This window comes from Camelus ferus, chromosome 15, assembly GCF_009834535.1.
Source record: "Camelus ferus isolate YT-003-E chromosome 15, BCGSAC_Cfer_1.0, whole genome shotgun sequence".
Lineage (NCBI taxonomy): Eukaryota > Metazoa > Chordata > Mammalia > Artiodactyla > Camelidae > Camelus > Camelus ferus.
In genome coordinates, this window is record NC_045710.1 from 44,121,186 (window position 1) to 44,141,097 (window position 19,912).

The 19,912-nt window shown below is 34.8% G+C and overlaps 1 protein-coding gene across 3 annotated transcripts in view; it reads left to right on the forward strand.

Annotated features, from left to right (window-relative positions):
• Positions 1 to 76: 76 nt before the first annotated feature.
• REL (REL proto-oncogene, NF-kB subunit) overlaps positions 77 to 19,912 on the forward strand; it is a 28,157-nt gene continuing 8,321 nt past the window's right edge. The window contains exons 1-4 of one of the 3 annotated variants that reach the window (XM_032497608.1): positions 77 to 353; positions 9,311 to 9,453; positions 11,357 to 11,505; positions 15,694 to 15,785. In XM_032497608.1, coding sequence (XP_032353499.1) covers positions 344 to 353; positions 9,311 to 9,453; positions 11,357 to 11,505; positions 15,694 to 15,785 — 394 coding nt within the window. In that variant the 5' untranslated portion in view covers positions 77 to 343. The remainder of the gene's footprint in view (positions 354 to 9,310; positions 9,454 to 11,356; positions 11,506 to 15,693; positions 15,786 to 19,912) is intronic. The other 2 variants (XM_032497609.1, XM_032497607.1) reach the window with 2 other exon arrangements.

The following is a 19,912-nucleotide window of genomic DNA, read 5'->3' on the forward strand; positions in this document are numbered from 1 at the left end:
AGAGGCCTACGTCAGCCGCGGGAAATTCCGCTCCCGCCAGGCTGCTCGCCTCTCAGGCAGGCCTTCGCTTTGCCGTCGCGGCGCTCCGCCCCCTGCCCCTGGTTCCAGCAGCCTGGACGGGCGACGCCGGGTGACCGAAGCGCGAGAGTTAAGCGGGTGGGAAGGTGTGAGCCGCAAAGCCAGAGGAGGGCGGGAAGGAGGAAGAGGAGGCGCCGGGGTGGTCAGGGAGCCTGGGGGTTCTGCCAGCAGAGGTTCCTCGGCCACCGGACTGACTGACGGGCTGACTGCCTGCGGCGGCCTCCGGTCCGGACGCTTGGAACGGTGCGGCGCGGTGAGCGGAGCCATGGCCTCCGGTGAGTGTTCCCGGCGCGGGCTACCGAGGGCCGGGGCGCGGGCCGGGCCCGACGCGGGGAGGCAAGGCGCTCGTCCTGGGGTCTTGCTGCTCAGGGTTTCGGGGGCTCAGTTTTGGTTGTTGCGCATTCTGTCCTTAAAATCGCCTCTGGCAAATTGTCAGCCTTATTAAAAAGTGACCTGGTTCAGGGTTTGCGTGCGAAATCAAAGTCACGCTCTGTAATTTGATGCTATTATAATAGCCGGAACCTTAGAACTTCCCGACGACTTGGTTTTAGGATTAGAGAAGTAGTAAGAATAAAAATAAAGGCAGACGAAGCGTTCCCGTATTTGAAAATTGACTTATATTGAAATGGTGGCTTTACGTTTTAGAACAGGAATGAGGAACCTTCCGACCTCAGGAGAGGTCTATCTTTCTTAATTTCATCAGTTGCCAAGAGGCGATCGCTGGTCTGCTGACAGTTGCACAAAAGGCGGTGCGGCTTTGAAAATTACCAGTGCTGTTTTAACAGATCATAAGTGGAAACGTTGCTTCAACAAAGCAGATAACTTTTACTGTAAAGTGCGAACTTTCTAGTTTATGGAACAGAAGTCGAGTTTTGTTTTCCTTTGTTGGATGGAAGGGGGAAAGAAGATTTTTAGAATACCCGTACTTTAAAATACGGATAGGAATGAAAACAACTTTATATCACTTAGGTGAATATTTATTTTTAGTCAATAAATGCCTGATTGTCTTACTTTGGGGGAGACCAGTTTCCCAAGAAATGCTTTAAAGGGTAAGGGAGGGACCTGCTAACCAGCCACAGGTTGGGTCAGCCGGTAGCCTAAGGGAAGTAAATCGAGTAGACTGCTTGCGAGTGGGACCTCTTCTGGTCTGGCAAGGCTCCTTGCGGCGCTTTCCCGGCAGAGGGAGCTGCGTGAGCACAGGTAGGGAGACCTAAAAATGTGCATTAACTCCGAGCTAGGAGGTTGAAGATGGAGGCTTGTTTATGCTTGACCGGCATCCTCCCTACTCGCGGGTACAGTGACCCTCGGTAGACGGCTGATGACTAGCAGAGAAGAGGAAGTAGAGAGCATAAAGGACTTTTTTTTTTTTTAAAGGGTTGAGCAGAACAAAGCTGTAGCTACTGCTGTAGGCTGAAAAGGAAATTGGGGTGGTTCACATGACATTTGATTTCAGTTTGTCTGTGGTTTTCATGTGAGAATACAAGTGTAGTTTAAAATATTTCAACTTTCTCTTTACCCACTTCAGTGACCCCATACTTTCAGATAATCTTGTAAATTCGTAAATTCAAAGCATGTTTAGATTAAAAGTGCTAAGATGACTTGAAGTATTTGGTTAATTTATTGGTTACCAGAAAGATTTTGTGTGAAAGTTAAAGAATGGCCAGTATTTTAAGTAAAAAAAACTCAGCCTGCTGGCAATTTAACCAGACTTTGATACGACATGAATGTAATACGTCTTATTCTCTCAAAAGAGAAAGAAAAGAGTTAGCCATTTGTACAGAGAGTATTGTTAAGACCCACATCATTTTAAAATGTGATAAATTTACATTTGTTTAATGACCCTATGTTTTATGCTTCTGTGAAAATTGATTCCCTAAATTGAAGGGGAAAAAATTTTAAGAGTGGCAAGTTATAGGGCAATTTTTTTTGGCCTTTTTTGGAGTTACATTAAAATGGTACTGTTTAAAATAAAACACATTGTTTAAATTGTAATTTGGTTGTGTGAAAACAGCTAAGTAAAAAATTTTAAAAGGAAGCTTAGTGTACTTTCTTTAATCACTTGTTAAGACCTTAGAGAAAAAGATTCACTAAATTATGAACTCTCATCCTGTTTGAAACAGTAATTTAACTAAAAGAGTAACAGAAAACAAACTTTTGCTTAATTTATCATTGTTTAATTTACAGTCTGTAGTATTTTTGATTACGAAGCATTTAAGACTGTTTCTTCATTTCTCACCCGATGTCATATATAAATAGGTGTGTGTAGTTGAATATGTGATCTGTGTAACACAAAAGTAACAGATTATAATCTCATAAATAAAATTATATAAGTGCCATTAATAATTGGGGCTTTAATGTGTGTATGATTCTAAATTTTGTTCAGTTAAACTTTCAGATTATTTAGATTTCACAGTTCAGGTTCTATTAAGCTGTTTTTTTTGTTTTAAAAAAAATTATACCTTGATTCTAGTCTTTTGACACAATTAAAATAGGCATTAAGAAAAATGTTCCCAGTCCCATTCAAGGTATGTATAGTTAGGCAATCGTTGCTCTTATGTATTTATTCTATTCTGCTTGATGTAACTAAAATTGGCTTATTTTTGTCTGAATTTAAGCTTCTCATTGATCCAATAGAAAGTACGAATGTTCTTGTGTGCATATAGCTCTGTTTGCTAATAAATAGTACTGTCTTTGGTAAACTACGTTTTAAAATCTAGATAATTTATTTTTAGTCACAGTTTTTAAAAAATTATTTTTTATTGACGTATATAGCTGATTTACAATATTGTGCTAGTTTCATGTGCACAGCAAAGTGATTCTTTTTTTTAATTCTTGTTTTGTATTGAGGTGTAGTCAATTTACAATGAATGATTTGTGTTTTTTTGCAGATTATATCCCATTATAGTTTGTTGCAAGATATTGGGTATAATTCCCTGTGCTATACAATAAATCTGTGTTCCTTATCTATTTTACATATAGTATGTTTAGTTTTCTTTAGTAAAGTTCTGCTATGTCATGTAATAGGAAGTACATGAAGAAATTGTTTTTGTAAATGCACTACTCATCAACTCTGTAGTGTAAATTTCAAAAGAACTATTTCTCTGGAGTAAGGGGGAAAATCAGTAAAAGTAGGATACAACTTCATCTTTAATGATAGAGCTGGAAGCTGGAATTGATAGCTAAAGCAATGAATTATTTTTTTAAGTAAAAGACTAAACACATAAACATGAAGGCTGTTTCAGAAGTGCAACACATGAAAATGTAGAGATGACAGTGGTATGAAAGAATTAAGGTGATACAGAGTGAAGGGAATGAGTGAGTGAATTGCCTGGGGAGGAATCAGATGATGAATCAGAATTAGGAACCTCTGAGGTGTGTGTGGTATCGTTCTCAAATACAATTTAAGGGACTGAGAATTTTCTTTTGTTCCATCTTTCATCAGTGTTCTCTGCAGATGATTGTGTTTGTAGGCATATGACTCAAATAATTGCGTTCGATATACTTATACTAAAAAATTAATTTAATTCATATTTAAATGAGCATCGGGTGATTTTTAGTTTTAAATCTGGTGGCCTTAAGACAGATGATTTGGCCCTGCCATCTGTTTTTAATTTGGTTTCTCTACTTTTTTCACCCTGAATGTAAACATTTTTTTTTTGAGGCTTATTCCTCCACCACACCCTCCCAACCACAGTGGAATCTCTACCAGTAAAATTTCTATTGCCAGAATTTTTTTACATTTTTTATTTACTTTGTGGTGCATACATAGTCAAATACTCATCTGTAAATTCTCTTACTTGGATTCTTAAGACCCAGTTGAGAGAGTCAGCCTGATATATTCGAATAAACCTGGACCTTAGCCCATGATGGACCTGGGTTGGTTTTTATTTCAGTTCTGCCACTCTGTGATACAAAAATGGGAATAACCACTGCAGAGTCTTGTTAGGAGCAAATGAGATAATGCATGCCCATAAATGTTAGTTTTCTTCTGTACTGAGACAGTTTTGGGACTCAGGCCTCTAGAAAACAGGAGCTACTAGAAACACTTGGCACCTGAGCATTGTTTAAGTATCCTGATGATTCTGGAATTTTATGGAACCTTAACATCTATAAAAATTAGACTAGATGCTAGGTAGAAAATATATCAGGAATATGTAAGAATGCCCATTTACTTTTAAACAATTTAGAATTATTTTGTGTATATTTAAACTAGGGGAGTAGAATCTGAGTGATGTTTGGAGGCGGTCTTCTTTGTCCACTTAAATAATAGTAAGCATTCTGGAAAAAAAAAGTAAATAAAAAATTGCTTCATGGATAAACCATGTGTCCTTTGCTAACTTTACTGATGTAACTTATCCTTCGTTTGATTTCTTTTGAGCCTTCTATGGTAGTCTTTTTCTGTCCTTATGGGAATAGGCTTAAGTTTTCTTGCCCCTTTTTTAATTGGATGCAATTCTATCTATGTAGGAAATGGTAACTCTAAATTTTGATCATAATTAGGAAGAAATGGAAAAACTCACCTGTATCTTAAGTTAAAGAAGATCATCACCATAATTCAATGGGGTTCCTAGGTTTGAGGAGAGAAGAAAGATACTTTCTTTTCCTGCAAAGTGAGTAGAGGTGATACTTGGAAAAGTATATGCTAGCTCCATTTGCTCCTTTAGGTCCCAGGCACTCTGTTACCCAGAACTTCAGTGAGGGAGATGAAGTCTCCAGTCAGTTATTCAAAACTGAGGTGTTGACACATTGGCTTACTGTGTTGTAAGAAGTATTACTGATGATGGTTAAAATGTTAACTTTGTAAAAGATTTGTTTTAAATAAACCAGTGCAGTTGAAGGTTATCTTTATAATAATGAGTTTTTCTCTTGCTTGCATTTGGATAAGTTTTTTAGAGTGGGAGTTACAAGTAGTCAGAATTTCTCTACCTAGTTTATCCATCACCCTGGCCCATCCTTTACATGAATTTTTGGATTGCTTCTCTAAATATGTGCATTGTTGTTTCCACTACGTTATGTTTTAGAGCAATGGTTCTTAACCAGGAGTGTGCTGGAATTTCTTGGAAGTCTTTTTTCAGAAACATGTCTGGGCTTTAGATGGATTTCTGTTTGTTTTCAGCAAATCTCGGGTGGGGTCAGGACATGTATGTTTTTTGAAAGAGCTACCTAGGTGATTCTGATATATACCCCCAGTATGAACTCTGTTCCAGGAATTTCATTGGCTCTACATACTCACTTGCCTCTACCAAGATGCATTATCTTCTTAAACTAAGTTGCACTTATTTTAACTTATTTGCTGTATCAGTTATTGTGACTTTATCCCCAGCAGCTTTAATGCTTGTTGTTCTTTGAATTTGACCCCTGAAATCCAACCTGTCATATTTGCTAATGTTTTTCATAATTTCTTTTTCTTATAACTTCATGTAATTTTGAAGTTTTATTAATGTAAAATGGGATAATTCTGTCCTGTTTTTATGAAGTTTAAAGTTAAGAGGATCAAGTGAGAAATGTATATAAAAGTGCTTTAAAACAACACTGTAATTACTATAAATAACATTTTTTCTAATTGTGATTCCCAGTGCTAGCTATATGCCTATTTCTGACAATTGATAATCAATTTCTTAACTTTCATTTCAATGTACTTTTTTAAATCTTAAAAACTCAGATAACACTCTTTTTTGCCTCAGTGCAAATGAAAACATAAATAGATCTTGCAGACATTTTGACTGTATTTTTAATGTTACTCTGGTCTATATTAGCATTTTACAATACTGTTAAAAATATAGGAATACTGTTAAAAAATATTGCATAATGTTGGTTTAAGAAAAGTACAGTAATCAACTTCTTTAAAACCAATTTTGAAGATATTTCTATGATTTTCCAAACTGTAGTGATTCGAGATAATCTAAGTTAACAATACTCATTTTCCCTACAATTCCCTGATTTACATTTTACCATCTTCGACTCCATAGATGACTGTAATTCACCACTTTTTATCTTCAGAAAGAATGGCACTTTAAAACAGGGTACTGAGGAAGGAAGTAACTGGTACATTGTTCTGATGCATGATACGAATGATTTACAGCTGGCAAATTCTTTAAAATCATAAATATGGGTAAAGAAATTAGAATATGAATGGGTGAGGAGTACAGAGGTGTAGTGAATTTAGTATGGTGGTTTAGAGGAGGGGAAGATTATTTCCAGCTGGGAGAATGGAGGCTCTTACAATAGACTCTTGTTACTTGGTTGACTTTTTACCAATAAAGAGCTTTTACAGTAGGAAGAATAGAGTTCAAGAGTTTTTAAGCACTTGATGTTATATAACTAATATTTATCATTTTTCAAATTTAAAAATCTTTTTCAAAAAGTTTTATTTAATCTTTCAGTAACTACTTTTCTATTTTCTTATCTAGAGACTTTTTTCATAAACACACTTTCTAGTGTAAGGAAGTGTTGTATAACCAATGAAATAATTTGAATGCTCACTATGAGTCCAGCACTTTTATTCACACTCCTCCCCCAAGAGTTAGCCACTTACCATTAATGATGTCATTCTATATCAACTTCCCACAAAGACATTAAATAAGCAGTGGGCAGGGATTTATTTGACCTTTAATTCAACCACGTTAACCTATTTAATACATCACTTAAAAATTACTGTTGAGTATTTTGAACTTCGTATTGAGAGGAAAATGTACTTTCTTTTAAATACTCCTACAAGGATATTTAAGGATGTGAAATATTTGAAACTGAAATGTGAATTTGGTTATTTGAAATATACAAGGGTATATAAGGGTGTGAAATTGAAATACTCATCTGCATGCCTTACGTTTTTCAGTAAAATTGAAATAAATATTATGAACTTGATTAGGTCAATGTCAGTATTCCTTAGCTCTTTGTCTTTTGAATAAACAAATAGGTAGTAAATTCAAAAACAAGAATAAAACAAACCCAAACAATAAAATTAAAGATACCAATAATACTCTACTTAATAACCCAAAGTAGAAAGCATGGAACCATCAATAGTTCTCTACTTTCTCTTAACTCTGATGTTCACTTCGTCACCAAGTACTATCAATTTTATGTTTTAAATAATCCTTCATTCCTATTATCACTACCTAATTTCAGACCTACCCTCATCATTGCCCCCATTACCGTAACAGCTTCTAAACTGATCACTTTATTTTCTCCTTTCTTTTTAATCTGTCCACTGCCACCAGAACACTTACTCTAAAATGTCAATCTGATCATGTAATTCCTCTGCATAAAACCATTCTTTGATTCTGTCACTCATAGAATGAAATCAAGATCCCCAAATGTACTGACTTTCGGTTCTCTTTCTAAGGATGGAAATGTACTCCACTTCCACTGGAGCTGTAGTGTGATTCTTCAGCTCTTTTCCTCTGTGCCACCACACCTTTCCCACACAGTCTTCCCTTTCTTTAGAATGCCTGCCTTTCTCCCTTCCCCTTCCTATCTCCCTACCTTTTTGCTTCATTAACTCTCTTCCTTTGACATAATTAGACATTTCTGACTCTTTTGCACTTACTATCATTTTATGCAGAATTATGTTAGCATAAACAAAATTTTGTTTTTGTTCGTTCCCTCTGTAACAATTTCTATTGTTTGCCCCCCTGTTCTGTGAGATCCTTGAAAGTAGCAGTTGTTAATACCATTTATGGTGATAATTATAAATCACTGATTTCAAGAAAGCATCTGAAATAATAATAGACACCATTTACTGAATATTTGTTATATGCCTGACACTTGATAAGAACCTAACATACGTTATCTCTAGTCCTCACAATAACCCTATGAAGTAGGTGCTATTATTATTATCCCCATTTTATACAGTAGGGGACTTAAGAGATATAGTAACATTTCCAGGGTTTTCACTGTTAAGATTGGCTGGGTAGGACTCAAAAAGGCCTCTTCCCCATATTTCACTGATAAGACCCGCTTGTGTTAGCCTTTCTGAAGATTTGCTTGCATTCTAACAGAGGATAAGCCTTTAGTCAAAGAAATGGATATCTAAATGTGGGAATTTAGAAATCACTAAACTGATTGAGGAAGGTATTTTTGTTTTTATATTTTAGTGGAAGATATCTTCATACCTCTGAAATAGACACTTTACTAAGTACCTTACTTGTAAGCACACTTGAGTGTCTTTATTGAATTGTCATTTCCATGATTTGGATAATAAAAGGGGGTAAAGATACATACATTTTAGCTTTATTGACATATAATTAATCTACAATAAATTGCACGTGTTTAAAGTGTGCAATTTTACAACTTTAGACATATGTATACAATTTTGGGATCATCACCACATTCAAGGTAATTAACATGTCCTTCATCCCTCAAAGTTCCCCACCCACTCCACACCCCTATTCTTAGGCAGCCAGTGATCTGCTTTCTTTCATGATAGATTAGTTTACATATTCTAGAATTTTATATAAATGGAATCATACAGTATGTGCTCTTTTGGTCTGGCTTCTTTTACTCAGCATTATTACTTTGGTATTTATTTATATTGTGTGTATCAGTAGTTCCTTCTAAAGGTGCATATTTTGAATTATATTTGTTATAAGTAAATAATTTTTTTCTTTTCCTCCATTTTGTCATTTACTTTCAAAGAGGTTTAGATGGAACTGACTGGCTTCTTTTGAGCCTGTAGACCCTTCTGGAACTTGTTTTGGTGTATTATGTATAAGTCTAAGATACCAATGGAAATATAAAAAACTTAACATTTTCTTCTGCAAGGATTTAAATACATTTTCATTTTCGACAAATAGTCTTGTAGTCCATTGCTAAGAATCTAATGTAAAATCAAGGAAAGTCACTTTTGGAGTATAGTATTGTATTTCTGAAGACTATCTTCTTGAGCCTTTTGGGGGAATCTTGGGGAAAACCCTTCTGCTTGGTCTCATGTCAAAAGTGTATATCTCTGAAGTGGTTATTGCAGAACTTTACACTGATGTTAGTTATAGATATTAAATGATAAAATACTAAACAGTAAATATGATTTGAATGATTTGTGTTTACATTGTATGGGAGCTCAATTTGAATGGGAGAGAGAAGTGTCTTTACACCCAGTCTTGAATCATTACATTGCAACTTTGTTACTTAATATTAAAGGGAAAATTTTTTAGTCTACTGTTTTGGGAAAAAAAGTTAAAATTCATTATTATTTCTATCTTAATCTCACCTTCCCCCCCCCTTTTAAAATTTTCAGGTGGATATAACCCATATATTGAGATAATTGAACAACCCAGGCAAAGAGGAATGCGTTTTCGATACAAATGTGAAGGACGATCAGCAGGCAGCATTCCAGGGGAGCACAGCACAGACAACAACCGAACATACCCATCCATCCAGGTAATAGACCATTCTCCTGTGTTATCTCTTAGTTGCTTCTTAGTATAGCTCCAGCAGTTACCTTAAATATGCAGCTTCTTCATAGTCATCTCCACTGGCTTCTCTCCTCCTTTTTTTTTTTTTCTTTTTAATTGATCTGTATTGGATAGATCTCTAGGGACGTTTCTTAAAAATAGTATGGGCTCTTCATCCCTGCAGATAGTTATACGTTGTTTGTATATTCATCTAACTAGAGTGATTCTTTAGTGCTTAGTGTACATTGACAGCTTTTGGAAAATGATGTCTTTCATGGAACCAAAAGCTAATGAGGAAAAAGCATTCTCTTCTTCCAGGGGTGAGCAAAATTGTTCTGTAGATGAAAAACATACATTTGGGAACTCAATTAGAGTTCTCCTACAATCAGTTGGCTAATCTGTGTGCTATGGAGAAAGGGAATATTTTTGTCTTTTTTTTTTCCTCTTACCTTTATTGCCTATCCCTGATACCCTGGGTTGCGTTGACTGATTTGAAATATTGTCACTTTTTTAAATACAGTTTTTTCATATTAGCATAAATTTTGAAAGTAGTTTTTGATCCAAAATGACTTCCGTAGTATGCTTTATTTATAACATATACTATATTTATATAATATATTTCATCCGATTTTTAATGAGTTTTTTTATTCTTTAAATGCCAATTTAAAACCTTAATGGCAGAATGGATTTTGAAAAGTGTTATTTATTCTTTCATCAACAGATCTTAATTTATCATTTTGTTACTGGATTATTTACAAAGTTTATTCTGTTGAACTTAAAGGAAATGCTAAGTTATAGAAAAAGCCAGTGGCAAAATTACATACTGAATTCCTGACTTTTATTACATGTTTTGGCAGCAATATGGATTTGAGTTATACAAGTCTTTTTATTTAAATGTTAAAATGGGAGAGATGCTAATAAAAAGGAGCGATTTTCAACTCTTCTCCATAATTCAGCATATTTTATGCATTTTCTTTAATATTTTTAAGATCTGTATCCCTACCATTCCAATAGGTTCTAACCAACTTTACAGCTTGAGTTTTCCATCAGCCTACCTTATACTTTTAAGTTGTTACCTTCTCTCTTACTCAGAAAGGCTATGAGTACTTTCTGGTTACTGTTCAAATTAAGTTTAAAATCAAAATTATGGATTTTAATGCCCTTTTATCTGCAAAGCCACCCATTCTTGCTTAGTTACCTCACTCCCTTGTATGCTGGTTTTTACATTCCCTGCTTTGTGCTTGCAAACTTGCTAGCTTCCAAACTAAACATTGGCTTCTCCCCACGTGCTCAGGATGTCCTTCCCCCTCTCCTGTGTTTAACCCTTTTCTTCATTCTCTGTGTTCTAGATGTACTTACTGTGTGAAAACTTAATTTTGCAAACCTTAACTGGACTTACTGCCTATTGTACAGTGAACACTTGAGATATGCTTATTGATTAACAAATATTTTTGTGAAATGAAATGTCACATATTAAGTAAAATGATCATATTGATGTGGTATCATTTCCAAAGTGGCTTAAATATATACTTTCAAGGGATGTTTATGGTATAGCTATGAATATAAGAGCATGGCATTCTGTGATTCAACATCTTAATATTTCCTCATGCTCTGTGAAAATATTTTGGTATAATTTTTCTTGTTTTAAAATAAGCAGAACCAGATGATATGACTGATTGAAATTAGGACAGAAGATAATATGCCAAGGAACTGAGAGGTAAATTCTTCTCTGCAGGTATTCTCTGGAAAGTTTCATCCAAACTGCAGTTGCCAGTCAATTGGACTTTATCCAGCGCTAACTATATTATATAAATTGAACTCTCATTTAGTAGATCAGTTCTTAATGTGATATATCTGTGGATCATATATTTGATTTACCCCCTTTTCAGATTATGAACTATTATGGAAAAGGAAAAGTGAGAATTACATTAGTAACAAAGAACGACCCATATAAACCTCATCCTCATGATTTAGTAGGAAAAGACTGCAGAGATGGCTACTATGAAGCAGAATTTGGACAAGAACGCAGACCTTTGTTGTAAGTACACAGTCACAGACATTTTCAGGAGTAGGATAAGCATAAGATGCTCTTGTTTTCTATCCATGTACATCTGTTATTTTTTAACAGAATAAATGAATTCCTCATCGTACTTCTATTTAGTAAACATTTAAATTTTCTTACTATTTGCATTAGCACTATGCTTTCATTCTTTATTAGTAGATGCAGCCCCTGACTGTAGCAGGAATACTTCTTTATTGTTACTGAAAGTAAACATAAACTTATTTTATACTGTGATTTTCGTTCTTTGAGCAACTTATGAAAGGTTTTCTTTCATGAATTTTTACTCTATCTTTTTGTTAACGGTTAACTTAAAAATTACCAGATGTGAGAAGATCAACTGGAAAACTGGAATTATTATTTGAAAAGGGCAGTTATAAACAACAATTCTTAACAACAGTTAAGATTAAAAAAAAAGTAACACTTTATGTTGGTGAGGCTGCTGGGTGGGTCTGTTCATCATATTGGTGAGAGTATAACTTAATAAAATTTTTCTGGTAGGCCCTTTAACAGCTACCTAGCAGAAGCCTGAAAAATATGACTATCTGTTGAACTAGCAATTCTACTTCTCGGAATTTATCCTGAGGAAATAATTTCTAATTAAGCATGTTCAGACACTTAGCTATAATGGTGTTCATGGAAACTCTGTTTGTAATGGAAAAAGTTAGAAGCAATCCAAATAATAAACAAAAGGGGATTAATTAAATAAACTGTTACATCCATTCAGTGTATTTCTGTGTAGCCTTGAATATAACATTGTAAATGTGTCTTTGTATTAAAAGATATTCCCAACATTTAGGTAAATAAAGTAGGCTTTAAAACAATGTGTGATAACTAATTTTTTAAAAAAATAAATGTGTACCTGTATATGGTAATATGAACACTAAGGTGTTGATAGTAGTTGTCTCTGGGTGGGAAGAATTGTGGGGTTTTATATTCTTTTAACTTGTTTTTATTTTATAGTTCATTTTTTGTGGTGAACATGTATTGCTTTTGAGGCAAAATGAAACTAAATGCAACAAGAAAAAATTAGTAGCCTCCTTAAATACTAATAGTAACCATTTAGAAAATGCACTTTTGAAATATTCCTCTTTCAATAATAACACAAAACATGAAATATCTAGTTATACAAACTTGGCAAGAAATACTTCCTGTTTATATTATTTGACCTTCCAACAGCATTTTACGTTGTAGACCACTCCTTTCTTAAAATACTCTTATTCCTTGATTTCTGATTTTGTGAGAACAAACTCTCCTATTTTCCTTCTTTAACTTTTCTGGCTGTTCCTTCTCGATCTTGGTTACGGGCAGTTTAATTTTTGGACTGCCTTACTCATGTCCAGTAATGCCCATTGTGGCTGTCCTCTCTCCCTTCAATTCAGGATTCTGTTAAGGAGCACATACTATTTTTAGGTGTCATGCTTATTTAGTCTTCTTCAATTTAGAACAGTTTCCTGGCGTTTTTTGGTCTTTCATGATGTTCACATTTTTGAAGAGTTAAGGTTATTTGTTTTGAAGATTGTTGTTCAGTGTGGGCTAGTCTCAATGGTTGCTTATGATCATATCCATGTTACTATGAATAGCATGGGTTGTATTTTCACCTTAACATGAAAGAAGACAAGGAATCTGCAGAGGTAATGCTGTATTGTTCTCAAAATAATCGCTTCAGGAGATGTGATATTAGTTTTTCCCATTGTTGATATTCTTTGTAAAGAAAAACTCCCATCTTTTCCCTACCCAATTTGAAAAATTACCACTATATAGACCAGTGGATTCTTATATTCAGTTTGTTATAACTGAATGCTAGTCCACTACTAGCAATCTTATTTTAATTTTCAAATTGACCCAAATTTGACCAGTATAAGCCCCCTCAGACTGTTTCCTGTGTCCTGATGTGTCCTCATCTTTCTTTGAACACCTCTTTACTTTCTGACACAGCAAAGTGTTCAAGACTTACTTGTACTTTTCTTGCCCCAGCCTTGAAATCATCAGTTTTTTCTAAGGATCCCTAGTACCTTTCAGTGGGGAATGGTAATAAGTCTGATGGCCTCTTTGACATAGTCCCTTAAATATTTCAAAAGCACCTCAAATTGAATATGCCCCAAACCATGATATTACCCTGATCATATCTCTTTCTTCTCAAAACTGGTCTTTCAATGTACCTTATCTTAGTGGTTGCTGTAAAAGTGCCAAAGGTGTCATCCTTGACACCCCCACACACACAAGTGTACACATTAAAGTCACTGATAGGCACCTCCTAAATAGGTCTTGTGTCTTTCCACTTCTCTCAGTGACCTCTATCACCGACACACTAATTGATCAACTGTCTCCCATCATAGGCTCCTGTGACATCATGTATATCTCCTTTATAAAACGTATCATGGTTTCAGTTTAGCATTTTTGTGTGTGATTACTTAGTATCTATCTGTTTCACTAGACTAGAGATCAGCAAACTTTTTCTGTGAAGGTCTGGATAGTAAGTATTTTAGGCTTTGCAGGCCCAGTGGTCTCTGGTGCCTCAGCTCTGCTATTGTAACACGACAGCACCCAGAGGCAATATGCAAACAGATCAGTTTGTGTTCCAGTAAAACTTTATTTACAAAAACCAGTGGTAGGCGAGATCTAATCCATGGACTATATTGTGCCAACCCCTACATTAGACTTCATGAGAGGAGGGATTGTGTATTCCTAGTACTTTCCAGAGTTTTTGGTACATAGTAAGAACCCCAAATAATCTCGATATGATCCATGGTTTCCTCATGTCAGAATTTCAGAAATCCCTGCTATTTCTAATATTGTGTGACTAGCAGTCAAATATGGTTTTTCAGATGAGACAAAATCATGTAGAATATAAATATATTAAAATGAAGAATTCTTTAAAATCTTTTGTCAAGGAAAAAAGTAAGAACCAAGCTAAGAATCTTTCAGACAAGTGGAATACTTTTGAGGAGGGTTGTAGTTTCAGGATTTCAAGAAAAAATTACGAGTTCAAGGTTTGTTTTTTAATTACTGGAAGCAGAGGAAGGAAATATTAAAGATAATTTAGGTGCTAACAAAGTCACAAGCGTGGTGAAGGTGAAGAGCATAACATGAGGGTAAACAGGGCAAGCAGCCTCCTGTTGAGAACGTCCATATGAAGTTTGAAGAGAGAGTAATGTTATTATAACCAAGTTTTGCTTCCTTATTCACACCCACCCAACTTTAATGATGTCATGGTTTTTCCATGTGGGAACAAGTATGCTGGTGGTGGTAGGGGAGTTCCCCCCACCATCATCTGTACTACACATATGCAAATTTGTAATATTTGTAGCTGTTAAGAAATTTTCCATAAATGACATTTTGAAACTTGTGTTAAATATTATTGTTACCATTAAACATCTTTCTAATGAAAATATATATATATATTTCAATGCTTTCTGGTGATGAATAATTACTATTACTTCATATGATATGGCATAAAACATATCCCACTGCTACTAACAGTGAAGTCATTTGAAGTTAAAAAAAAAAAAAAAAATCAGATGTCCACGGAGTGGAGAGGTTCAGATGCCGAGGGCTAGCAGGCACTGTAGCAAACTGGAGAGCCCTGCATAAATGGGGCCACAGGTGCTCAGCTCTAGTCAGGTGTTTCTGTGTCAGTCTACTGTTGTTAGACCTTAAAATGTTCTAGAGAAGCCAGAAATCTAGATGTTTATATGTAGTTATCTGATTTTTAAATGTTGGTTGTCTGTGCACATTTTTTTAAAATGTTAACCCTTTTATGAGCTCAGCAAAACCATACCTGTAGGTGTCAGCCTGTGGGCATCTTTTCCAACTGTTGCTTTACATTATCAAATATACAGATTTTACTGATTTGAGGTGAATTTTAGCTTTTTTGTGTCAGTTTCCTATTAATCTTTGTCTACTTCAGTATATTTGACATAGACATATTAGTAAGATGTAATTGTAAAAGACTGTATGTAAAAGTGGTATATACTACTTTACCAGTTCTCTTAAAAAATATAACCCCACTTTTTTATCCTCACATTTTTATAATATGATGTAAATTGATGACTCTTCAGTGTTGGATATATGCTTGATTTTTATAATATTCTTCAGTAAAATCTCATTTATATATGCTTGTGTTTAACCATAACATAGTTTGAAAGTTCTGTGTTTTCCTTCTAGTTTTCAAAATTTGGGTATCCGATGTGTAAAAAAAAAGGAAGTCAAAGAAGCTATTATTTCAAGAATAAGAGCAGGAATCAATCCTTTCAATGGTAAGTATATTTGATATAATTGTTTCTATTATTTGGATATTGTCTTACTTGTGATTTCTATTTGTATCTTGAACCTATGTTTTAAAAGTTGTCTTAAGTTCTGTGTTCACTTATATACTTGTTGTCTTCTACCTGTATCTGAGGAATCAAGTATATTTAAAATCTTTTAGTGTTGAAAATCAGTTCTTACAGAGACAAGGCTTTCTACTATCAGTAAAGAGTGTCATTGTTTTCTGTAAGAAAACCTCAAAAATATTCAGATTGTCTTTGAACGTGGCCTTCCTTTTGCCGCTCCAGCAGACGATACACACATACCCCTTACCGAATGTTGAATAGGCACTATGGATATAAGGTATTGGGGTGCGTTTAACTCAAGGGCATATTCAGCGGTGAAACTTAAATTAATCCCAGTGTGGAAGTAGTATAGAAATAGTAGAAGCTATATAAAATATTTGCATAGTGCATTTGTGTTATGGCTAGATATTTACTGTCCAGTGGGTTTTGTTGGGGATGAAACCACCTGGTGTTAGCACCTGGAAGTTGTGCCACAGTTGCTACAGAATAGGCAAGGGGCCATATTGTTTGAATAGAAAAATGACTACCAGGCTGAATGCTGGCATCCTACACGATGGTAGTCTCTTTTGTAAAGTCATCTGCAACTACTTAAATATGCATACTTTGGGTATTGAACAGAGTATTCTATGGTTTGGGTAGATTGTAATTTATCTAGTCATCTATTAATAAACATTTAAGTTATTCTTGTTTTACTAAAAAAGCTTTATTTTTTATAATTATTTTTATACTGTGAGCTCTTGTGTGATTATTTCCTTAATTTTTCTGTGCCTTCATTTCCTTATTTATAAAAGTGGAGATAATGATAGTACCTACCTCCTAAGTTGTTACAAGAATTAAAAGAAGTAACAACATGTAAAGCATTTATTATGTACCAGGAGCTATTATAAGTGCCACATGAGTGTATGTTATTAATACCATGTCTTGTTCTGGGTTGGTAAAAACAAAAACAAACTAAAAAAACCCCCAAACTTCCATAGATGGCCTATGTGCCTTTTTCCTCCTACACCTTCCTTTTTAATGCCTTGTCCACTTTAATCAGGAGATGTGGATTTGGATTCCAGCTCTGCCACTTATATGTGCTACCTGACTTGGGAAAGTTATGTAACCAAAGCTTTGGTTTTCTGTTCTGTAAAGCAATGTTATAATGATTAAATAAAATAGTATACATAAAGTACTTAACATTTACTCCTTGACAAACAAAAAATAATAAACAGTAGATATTATTTATAATCTCCCTATTTTATAATACATTATTCCTGTTTCATACTACATCTAGATTTGATGACCTCTTTAAAAGTTGTTCTTTTACTTTAGCTATGAATCAGAATTTTAAATGAGGAGAGGAAGGTATAGGTCACGTGGTAGAGCTCATGCTTAGCATACATGAGGTCCTGGGTTCAATCCCCAGTACCTCCTCTGAAAATAAAGAAATAAATAAACCTAAATACCTCCCCCCACCAATCAATCAATCAATCAATCAATCACTCTTTCAAAAAATATTTTTTAAAAAAAGAATTTTAAATGAGCATACTCTTGACCCAGAAATTTTCTACTTTTGAAAATTAATCCCAAGGAAATAATACCTGATGGAGCTAGGACTTAAAAGGTAGCCTGGCTTCCAGGCTCATGGTCCTATCTCTGCTGTGCTGCCCAGTTAAATATAGATTTGGGGAGAGAACGATCCTGCCAGTTGATTATTCACGGTATTTATGTTTTGTGTTTAGTTGTTTGTTTGTTTTTAACATTCATTCCTTCCCCTAGTCCTTTTGCTGTCTTCCTAATTTAGGAACTTATCTCATAATTTGAGTTGTGTTAACTCCCTCCCCACCATTAGAATAATCTTAGAACATATTATTGTGATTAAAAAGTTGCAGTAGCTCCTTCAATAGTTTAAAAAGTAAATGGCCCTGAATTGAAAGTCATGTAGCTCCAACATACCTTTCCTACCGTCTCTTCCACTATTCCTCTTGAACCCTTTACTATTCCAGAAAAACTGCTTTGGCCACCTACCCTGACCATGTCGCAATCAGTCTTCTCCACTCTTCTCACTACCGTTGTAGGAATGTCAGCTTCATCATTTTAGCCTGGACCATTGTTGATAGCCTCTAAACTTGTGTTCCTGCCTCTGTTCTTGATCATCCTCCTGACAGTGTTTGTACTCTGCATCCAAACACATTCTTCTAAAATCAGTTTGAATCATTTCAGAACTCTCCTTATTATCCTTCAGTAGCTCCAAATAATCTTCAGCTGTGATTCTCAATTTGAGTGCGCATAGGAATCCCTTAATACTTGTTAAAAATGTAGATTCCAGGTCACATTTTCACTAATTTGATAGATTGGTGCAGGGCCTTGGACTCTGCATTTTAAGAAGCCTTTGTCTAGATCCATGTTTCTTGCCCGCAACTCACAGTAGGAAATAGATTTTATTTCTCTGCTCAGAACACACAGATGCGCACCGATACACATAGATAAAAAATATTCTTACTAGGTGCAATATACTCTCTATTCAATTCCTTTTCATTTGTTTTTTTTTTTTTTTAAGAAAATGCATGTCTAACCCAGTAAATTAATTTTATGATCAGTGGGTCCCAAACTACAGTTCAAAAATCTCTGCTCTAGTTGATTCTAACGCAGGTGATCCATAGACCACACTTTGGGCAACTGATATACTTGATAGATTCAGTTTCTCAAGCATGGCATTCATAGTCCTTCATAATCTGATCCTTGTTTTCCATCCCAGCATCATCTCCAGCTTTCATCCTCTCTGTCAGCTCTCAGTCCCTCCTTCCCCAACACTGAGTGCAAGCATGCATGCTCTGTTTTTGCCATGTTAGAAGAGCCATATTTTTTATATGTTATTATACTTGCAGTTCCCTTGTGTGAAATGCTTTAATCTACCTGGTGAATTCTTTCTGCTCATCCCTCAAATTGAAGGGTCACTTCTTTAACCTTTCTGTGACCTTCTCTGACAGCAACATATTTTATGTTTTCTCAAAGTGCTGTACATATTTCTAATACAGTTTGCTATACCTTATTTACATGTTTCTCCCTCACTAAATCGTGAGACTCTGAAAGGTGGGGACTGTCTTCTATATGCATCTCTGCCACCTAGTCCACTGTGTTAGCTCTCTTGAGCTAGTAGGTATTGTAATTGGTATAAAAAATTTAATCCCTACTTCCAAAGGAAATAAATTATACTGTTTTTTCAGATAAAAATGAAATTCTTACTACATATATGCTACTCTTAGGACTAAGGAGTAACATTTATTTCTAAAGATCAATTAGGGAGAATAGTTGTTACCGTGTATGTATCATTTTCATCAAGTGTAAAGGGAAATTTTAAACTAGTTTAAGAAAAAATTAAGAGAATTTGATTGGTCTCATGCTTTCTTTTGCTAGATTTTGCAACTGAGTACCATTTTTCACAGTGCAGAATAATATGAGGTATTTCGTATTATAGAATGATATGTATATATTAAAAAGCCTACAGCAAGCATTATGCTAAGTGTAGGAAACATTTAGAAGCATTCACTTTGAAATTAGGAATGAGAAAAGGATGTGTATTCTTGCCACTTTTATTCAACATTGTAGTGGAGATTGTAGCTAGTGCACTGAGACCTGATTGAAAATGAGGAGATAAAACTGTAATTACTGGAAGCTGTATTTATAGTGAAAATTCAAAAGGATATACAAATTATTAAAATAAGTTTAAAAGTGTGAATGCATGTAACGTACAAAATTAATGTACAAAAGCCAGTTGCTTTTTTATACATCAGCAAATAAAGGAAATATTGTCAAAATATAAAATACATAGCAACAGATGTAAGAAATGATGATTAAGATTTCTTTAGGGAAAATTATAAAATTTTATTATGTGCTAATAGAGAACACCTAAATAAATGGAGAGGTATATCATGTTCTCTAATATCAATATTATCCTTAAAGATGGGTTTTTCCCCCAAGCTGATACCCAGGTTCAGTGAAATTCCAGGCTCCCAACAAGATTATCATTAAGATATCATTAAGTATGATAAGATGTTTCTGAACAGGAA